Source organism: Microtus oregoni, unplaced genomic scaffold (assembly GCF_018167655.1).
Source record: "Microtus oregoni isolate MIOR12 unplaced genomic scaffold, Mior012 000019F_ref0000042, whole genome shotgun sequence".
NCBI lineage: Eukaryota > Metazoa > Chordata > Mammalia > Rodentia > Cricetidae > Microtus > Microtus oregoni.
This window is the reverse complement of record NW_024543078.1, coordinates 20699980-20708651: the sequence shown is the minus strand read 5'-3', so window position 1 is coordinate 20708651 and position 8672 is coordinate 20699980. Positions and strand designations below refer to the sequence as shown.

The 8672-nt window shown below is 43.1% G+C and overlaps 1 protein-coding gene across 9 annotated transcripts in view; it reads right to left on the bottom strand.

Annotated features, from left to right (window-relative positions):
• Positions 1-1832: 1832 nt before the first annotated feature.
• Ehbp1 (EH domain binding protein 1) overlaps positions 1833-8672 on the bottom strand; it is a 264215-nt gene continuing 257375 nt past the window's right edge. For all 9 annotated transcript variants that reach the window (XM_041668953.1, XM_041668960.1, XM_041668952.1 and 6 more), the window contains 2 exons: positions 3058-3172; positions 1833-2849 (listed from right to left, as the gene is read on the bottom strand). In XM_041668953.1, the coding sequence (XP_041524887.1) occupies positions 2759-2849; positions 3058-3172 (206 nt within the window). In that variant the 3' untranslated portion in view covers positions 1833-2758. The remainder of the gene's footprint in view (positions 2850-3057; positions 3173-8672) is intronic.

Genomic DNA, 8672 nt, shown 5'->3' with positions numbered 1-8672 from the left:
TCATCCAGTAAAACCTTGGGATTAAGAAGAAAGGAGAGGCGGAGGGCGTGGGGGAGGAGAGACAGAGAGAAGGAGAGAGAGAGACGGAGAGACACAGAGAGAGACAGGAGGGGAGAAGAGAAGGGAAGGGAAAAGAGGGAGAGTAAGACCAAGACCAAGATGAAAGTTTTTAGAATTCAGCACAGAGGGTTGAGGCAGTCTTTGCTAGGCAAACGTCCAGGTTGGAGACCGCTGGTCTAGAAGCTTCGACGGTTCCCTCAAAGGGTAGTTGTGCAGCCAGGGCAAAGCAGGAACAGCGTTGGAGGAAGAGGGAAGCTGTCTCGGCGGAAGGCCCACCAGCCAGGAGCCGGCCCCAAGCCTGGATGCACCAAATGACCTTGTGCCCACTGGAGAGTGCAGAGATTGTAGAAACACTTGGGGTAGGGTAGGGACCTGGACGCCCGGCCAGGAGAAAGTTCTGTACCCGCTCGCCACAAACGCTTGCTTCGCCGCGACCCCCGACCCATTGCCTCTTCACACTGAGCGGGTTTTCAGGGTCTCCTCTGTCCGTGGGCGGGCTGGGTGCTAGCCTGCCTTAGGGAACCCGTCACCGGGCACTGTGCGGAGCTTTGGCAACGCGACTCCCCGGCTGTGGCCCGATCCCGCGATCCCAGTCCGTGCTCCGCCGCCGCTGAGGGGCGTTCGGGCGCTGTGGAGAAGGGAAACCCCGCGAGGCTGGGAACCAAGCAGGAGGGGGCCCCCAATCACTAGCAAATCTAAGGGTTAGGGGAGTTTTGTCACCTCGCAGATCTGGGGAGGCTTGGGGAAAGGAGAGGCCCCTGGAAAGGGAAGGTTTCTCGAATCCACCCTAAACGGAGCCCCAGGATGCTCCGGGCGATGGATTTCCGAGTACCGGTTTACCTGGGTTGGATTCGGAATTGTGAATTTTCCCCAAAGAGCAGCGACTTGCTGCTCTGCTTTCTCATTGAGAGGACAAAGACCCCATTTCACATAGTTCAAGTAACTTTTCTCCAGAAAGAAAAAGAAACAATTCTTTGCCATCAAGGAATTCTGTGGCAGGTTTTTTACCATTTTGAAAGACGAGTAATTGGAAATGGCAAATGGCAGCATGCTTTTCGAGTGAAGTAAGAGCCTGAATATGTGTGTGTGTGTGAGAGATAGAAATAGACAAAGAGACACCGAGAGAGGGAGAAGGGAAAGAGGGAAAGAGGGAGGGGGGGGAGAGAGAGAGAGAGAGAGAGAGAGAGAGAGAGAGAGAGAGAGAGAGACTAAAGTAAACGGCAGTGTTTTCCGCAAGTTTCAGGACTTGTTGACGGCCGGGCTTTCTTTGTTCGGACACCCAGGGTAGAAGCAGAAGAGTCCATTTTTACCCAGCGCACAGACATAGTTATATTTCTTTCTCTTCCATCTCCAAGACGTGTGTATGTGCACAACCCCTCCCCCAACTACAGTCCCCTCCCTTTCGTTTCAGCACCTACAGACTTGCTGGTTACGGTGGGACACAGTTCGACACAGGACTCCAAAGCAATTAAAAGTAACGCTGGAAAATCCATCATGATGCGCTGTGTTTCCCCAGTGCCGTGGAAGCACACAAGTCTCCTGGGCTCTGGCAGAGAGAGGACCCTTTCCAAAGGACAGGCTAGTTTACACCCTCTGAGAATGTGTCTAATGACTTTGCAATTTGCATTCTATGTGAGCGGAGTTCCTGTGGACCCCTGTCAGTTCCAAACACAGTCCACTGTCCTGTGCCGGATTCCACGTGGAGAATCTTACTGACACACAAACTTCAGTTAAGTTTTCAAGGCAAGGAAAACACATAGCAGGGTTTAAGGTAAGAAAGTTTCGGCTTTTATTGAAAATTTATGACTCAGTATTGTAATAAATAAACATAACCATTTTCACAAAACACAGTGCTATGCTAGAGATGTAATTGGAGATTTACTTGTAGTGCCAAGACAGACTTTCATCAATACAGAAATAAATATTAACAGCATTCTTGAGCCAATGTTGAGCCCCAACGGAAAGTAGGAACCAAGCAAGATGTAATAAATAATTATTCAGAGAAAAAGATGGCGCATCATCAAGATGATACAACTGTCTTTGTAAACTGCTCACTGCTATTGGGGCCATTCTCACAGTTCACCTTTCAAAGCCCAGGGTTTATCTCAGGCTACCTTAAAGGGCCATCTTCTGAGGAGAGCAGAGAGGAACTTTATTATCTTTATGTGAAATGCAAACGGCTGCAGAAAACCGCACTGGCAAATGGAACACAGGTTCGTCAATATACAGAATATGATCTAACGATGGGATTCCGGTAACAGTGTTACATACGGCAGGACTGGAAAAAAAACATTCATGACATTTTCTTATTCCCCTTTGCCCCCCCACCCACTGCCATTATGCTATTACCAACAATACTACAACAAACGTGTTTCAAATGTTCCTCCCAGCCCAGACAGAAGGGAAGTGATGAGGGAAGCCTTCCCCCCTTTTGGACAGTTTCTCGAGCATCTCCATCACTGGTCATTCGCAAGGTGTCTATGCAAATCTACTTCGCATGGTTGCAAAAATGATTTCATGATTAACTCACAAAGAATCCTTAACGCTATCTGGAGTTTTGTATATTATCTGGAGATGAGGAAAAGGGGTGGTGGTCCGGAAGTACAATCCAGTCAAACAAAATGTTAAAAAGTTTTAAGTCGACCAGTCTGTCCCTGGCCTGGAGACCTAAGCTGCGGAGAGAGCCCTGGTCTGCAGGCTATTGAAGAGCACACTTCTCCTCCTTTTTGGCCATCTTGCCTTTGTTTTGTTCCAGAGTTCGCTCCAAATGCTCATCTTCTTCTTCCGCCCTGGATGTTAGACAAACAGGAAAGACAGAATTATATTTCCTCCTGAAGGGGAGCGCAGCCCGCTCTACACGCAAGCTATCCGGATTCTCGGCGGCAATGGGGGCACAAAGGCACCTGTCCACTGAGATCCCCGAAACGAACTTTCTATAAACTTCTTGTTCCCTTGGCGGGTGGCTTCCCCTAGACCTCACCCCACAGCCCCACTCACTGCTTCTCCTGGGCGTCCAGGTCCCTGACAAGGGCGTCGCGTTTGTCCACCAGGGCCACTAGCTCCTCCAGCAGGAGCTGTTCCCGTCGCTTCTGGGCCTCGGTCTTCTGCCAGTCTGCAGGGGGCGGGAGGCCAGTTACCACCCGCCAGGGCACAGAGCACTCGGAACCTGCCCTCCCCTTCCCGCCTAATCCAGTTTCCAAAAATCTCAGCAAACTGCGTTAACTCGGCCAATAGTAAGTGTTTGCTGGGGGAGTTTGGCCGAGGTGGTCAGGGTTTCACGCCCCAAACCCTACTTTGTAAATACTTATTGAAGATTGGTTCCGCAGGTTAGGAGCCTGCTAGAAACCAGGTGTGAGTCGGTGGCCAGGCGGGGGGCAGGCACCTGAATTCAGGCGGAGTGGGGGAGGGGAGCAGGAGTCCAGAAGAGGTTGGCCCAGGGCTTGGGGCAGGAGAGTGGGTAAACGAGGAGGCGGGGAAGCAGAGAAGGGCGATAAAATCCTTCTGAAAGGGCTGGAGAATCTGCCTGAGAACCTACTCTCCTCCCCACCCCCACTCTCACCCCAAACAGCCCATTCTTCGCTAATTTCCTCCCCGCTCTATTTTAGCAGTTGGATGTATCTCACACTGGGCGCCATATGCTTCACAATAACTTTAAAAGTAGTGAATCGGCTAATTAGCATTTTTCTTTGAAGTAAAAAAATAAATTTGCTCTGCAGTATTACAGTGCAGCTCCCGACCGCATCCCAGCCAGTTTTCTCTTGGAGACATTTGCTGGGTGGCTTCAAACCGAAGCACTTTTGCAAAGGGAAAAAAATTACATATCCCTTTTTGAAACTCCATGTTAAAGGTCGGAAAATGCACTGGGCAGGGCTTTTTCTAGGGTGAGTGGCCATTTTTATGCCAGGTTTAGTTCTCAGTGATATATATATAGCCTAACCTTTCAGCTTTGATAATTTCCTTCAGATGAGCAGCAGTTTCACTTGATAAAAACAGGACCACAATCTAACATTTAAAACACTTTTGAAACCAAAGCCAACTGCTCTCTGGCCAGACTGTAAGGGCTTGTAGCTGTCAATCAAGCCCCAGTCTACCCCGCCTCCCTCATTAGGAAGGTAAACAATGAAAAGAAGAAGTAGAAGATGAGGAGATGGCAGAACAAATGAGGACCTGGAGGGAAACAGGACCCCAGCTTTGGGGAGGGGGGGAGGCACCCTGGCCACTGACTCTTAGAGCCTCCTCCCCCAGCAAATACACTTTCCAAAAACCAGAATAGTGCAATCCTTCGGGGCTCTCTCTTCTCTCTCCATTGCCCTGGGCAATCACGTTAGAACTCACATGGCTGGTGCTTATTCAGATAAACCTAACAATGCTTACGCTGGTTACCATGTGAGTCTTCACAAACCACCCAAGAATGTGCTGGTTCAAATCCCTCCCCCCTCTTCAGAGCAAAATTTATTCAAGACAGCAAACTGCTCAGCAGCTCTATGAAAGCAAATGGTGCCATAGCGAATGCTATCTTGTATTTACAAATTAAAAATTAGATGCATCATCGTGCAATAAAGGTTAGCAAAGCTGGAAAAAGCTAGTTCACTCAGTTTTATCACTGTTCATTCCAGGAGCTCAAACACACCATGCTAATTACCACACTCCACACAAAACATCTCAAACAGAAACGCATTCGATGACTGATTATGACTATGCTCTCATCTAGAGGGTAGGACTCTGAAGGAGAGCTGTGTCTGGATTGTAACAATGAACCAAGTGCAGAGCAGCCACAGCTACTACAGTTTTCCTCTGGACCAGGAATGCTGGAACTGCTTCTCCCTCCTCTGTCCTGAAGCTGCTCCTACTCCCTAGAGCAAGGGCTCTAACAACAGACTGCAACAGCAGCCCCTGAAGATAGTCCATTTTAGTCTCATTTTATGTAGTTGGAGTTCTTGAAATATTAATCCGGAAAAGATCCTGAAATTAAGACTAAATTTTACTTATTAAATTAGTTTTAATGAATAGGAAATTCTGATTGCAGATGTAAGATGCATAACTCTTTGCTTTAAAATATTTTGATAAGTTTACAACCAGGAAGCACATTTTATCCACACACAAAAATGTGAGTTAAAAAATTTCAACTTAAACCAAGAAAATGATTTAATAACAAATACGTAATTCTTACTAAATTAACTTGACTACTTAAAAATGCTTTAATTATTTTAAATGCCAGGATTTCATTAACATTGGAAAATTAAATTTTAACAATCTGAATGATGAAAGCTGAATAATCTCTGAAATATTAAATTTTTTATCTCAGTGTTTTTCCTGACTCAATGAAAACATTTTCCATTATTGGAAACACATTTAAAACTGAAAAATATTTAGGTAATTTTTAACAGTTGAGAGTTGAATTTAACTGATATTAGCATTTAAAATATTGTAGCAGAAAATTCAAAGTTTTTGCTATTAACTGTTATTACTGTGTTTAATATCTTAATAGTCAAATACGGAGCACATAGGTATAAAGGCAATAAGTAGCCTTTATACTAACAAACCTATATTCTTTTTATTTTCTTTCCTATAGTAGGAATGAATTATATTATATATGCACATATACACTTACATACTAACATTTTATTTATATGTATATATATATATATGAATGACAATTGAAAAATTAGTAAGCTATTTTAACCATTAAAAACATTAAATTCAAAATTGATCAAGATTAGCCGGTATGTGAAGCTTAAGTTTTAAAACCCCTTTTAAGCATCACACGTAGTTCTGAATGAAGGAGTGTGCACCTTCAGCCCCAGTCACTGCTGACTAGCTAGCTGCGCAACTTGAGCTTGGACAAACCTACTGTGTGGGCTCTGGCTGATTTCAAGATTCCAGCATGCTCTTGCTACAGAAGCCACAGCCTCTCACAACAAACAGATTAAGTTTGATGCTGCATTAGAGCCAAGGTGTTGAAGTGAGGAGATGCTGTTGATGCCCATCTAACCGAGATGCTTGTTAATTTGGGAAAAAATTCTTCTTCACATATAGGGCAAATTATTCACGCCCCAATTCCAGTTATTTGCTCAAGTTGATAATTACTATGGGGAAAGGGCAAAAGGAATACCTATAAACACTGTAACAGAAAGACCCAAAGTTCTGGTAAAAATCTTCAGACTTGCCACTATAAATAAGGCTGGCACTTTGATGAAAATTAATACTAGTTTTGTAAGGAGCACATTGGGGACTGCAGTCAAGTCTTATCTTTAGTTCCAGTCAACTAGCAATCCTGAAGGAGTCTGCCTCATCATCAGAACAGGCCATTGATAGGATTCTACTGTGGAGCCTAATCAATCCACGGAAGACTGTGGCAGTGCTGTGTAACAAAGCTCAGATAGATTTACAAATGGGGTTTTAGGGGATAAGCTCCTCCACAGGATTACATATTGATTTTAAATATAAAAAGCTTATCATATAAACCATAACTACAAAAATAGTGAACCTATGCATAAATCCCTTTAGAAGAGCACCCACTTCAAGCTCTAAGCCAAGAACAAATCAAGATGTACAAATCCTAGTGAAGATCCATTTCTTGTGCAGAAAATGAACATGGCTTCTCTGAAAAGCCCGCCCCAACGGGTGCAGAAATGAATTTGTCTTTCCCAAGGGAGCATTAAATAATCGGGAGCAACAGCTACAAAAACTAGAAAAAGTATCTGAAAGATGTTTGTTAGCTTGAGGGGGCCTTACAGTTGAGCTCAGCAGAGCAGCAACCCCAGGCTGTGACCCCTCAGGAAAGAGGAAGGACAGGGTCAGAGTGATTATGGGTTCTCAGAAGAATGGATGGATTGATTATTACTCGTATTATTAGAACATTTTGCTCTCAAAGCACACTGTGAGTGTTGAGTGTGCCATGGCTGTTACTGTTCTCTGCTCCCTGCTGGTGCATGCCTTCAACACAAGAGTCACTTGGGAAGGTTCTGGTTAGAACTATGACTAAGGACAAGACGCTGGAGGAGGAGGAGTGAACTTGTAAATGAAGGAAAACAACACAGGACTATTGCTGTCTGCTCTCATGTTTTGCTCTGGGATCTGAAAAGGTGGTTGAAGCACACATGTGTCCATGCTCAGGCTACTGAGGTCGGCATCTCTAAGTGTCTCTATTTGTAATCAACAGGCTGTTCTTTCCTCAAGACCCTCCCTTTTCCATGAATGGGAAGACAACACAGAGATGTGAGGTACAGTCACATACAGGAAAATGCTATTTAAAATGCTTGTGTGTTAGAGAGGAAAGGATGCGGTGGAGAGTCAAAAGACTAATAGTTGCATTTAAAGTTTTTTAAAAAAATGCTTTCGCTGTTCCTCTGTGTAAGAACCCAGGCAGAAAACATGGTAGATTCTAAGCCTATACATACAGATGGCCAGTGAAACTGGGATATTCTCCATGTGTAAGGGTGTTATAAGATGCATATTTAGTAGTAATACTGGTTTGGGGAATAAAAACAGTATTTCATCTCTGCCCTAAGAGCCAATTATACTGTATAAAGCTGTATTTTAGGGACAATTTATCTTCTATACAGAAGACGATGGGTATAAAAACAAATTAAGACTACTTTGCATTGATTGTAATGTATAATGAATCTATAAAGAATATACTGTATAATGAGTTATATATTATATACAGATACATTATACATATATCCTACTTATATAGTAACTGCTGCATCTACTTTTCAACTATTTAGCTTTCTGATCTCCTTTAGAACCATACTATAACTAGGAAAAGTTTATCTAAAGGAAAAATACCATTTGGTGTACTTGGGCATTTTATCTCAGTGGCAAATTTCACAAAAATTCTAAAATAATTTAAAAAAATGTAACAGTGATGGTATTTGATACAGCTAGCCATTTGAAAGAAATCAGCTATGTGAAGCTTTTAAAAGCAAAGTAAATTGAGTTTTTAAATGAAGATATACAAATGTTATCAGTGATATTATCAAATGAGATTACATATATAAAGTAATTAAAGTAAAGCTTCTATAACATACAAGGTCACTGATAAATAGGCCTTATTTTAGAATAATATATTTTAAAATATTTTAAGAATGTAAGTCTTCACTTGACTTTCACTTAGAAACTTGAATTTCTAGTTTCCGAACTAATTAGAATTGACTTATGGATCAGGTACCTTATCAGGTGAAAACGGAATTACCACAGACAGTCAATGGGTTAAGAGGTCAATATAGAACAGGAAAATCAATTTGCATTGATTAGACAAAAGATCTATTTTACAGAGCCCAAAGGATTAGCTTTTAAGCAAAAATCTTTGAACTATAAGGCGTTTTTAACTGAAAGATATAAGAAGAGCATTATAAAACACTCCAGAACTTGAAAATGTGTAGTAAATGCTAACCCTGGGCTAGCTGGGGCTCACCCGCACCGTGACCTGTGCACAGGATTTCTACACCACTCATCTCAATGGCTAACAAAATCGGAGCAAGCAGTTAATTTTCTATTACATCAATCACTGCCCAAATATTTACTTAGCAGGAGGGAAATGTTAAGAAGCATAAGAGGCTGGCTTACACCTGTAATCCCAGCACTTGGAAAGCTGAGGCAGGAGGACT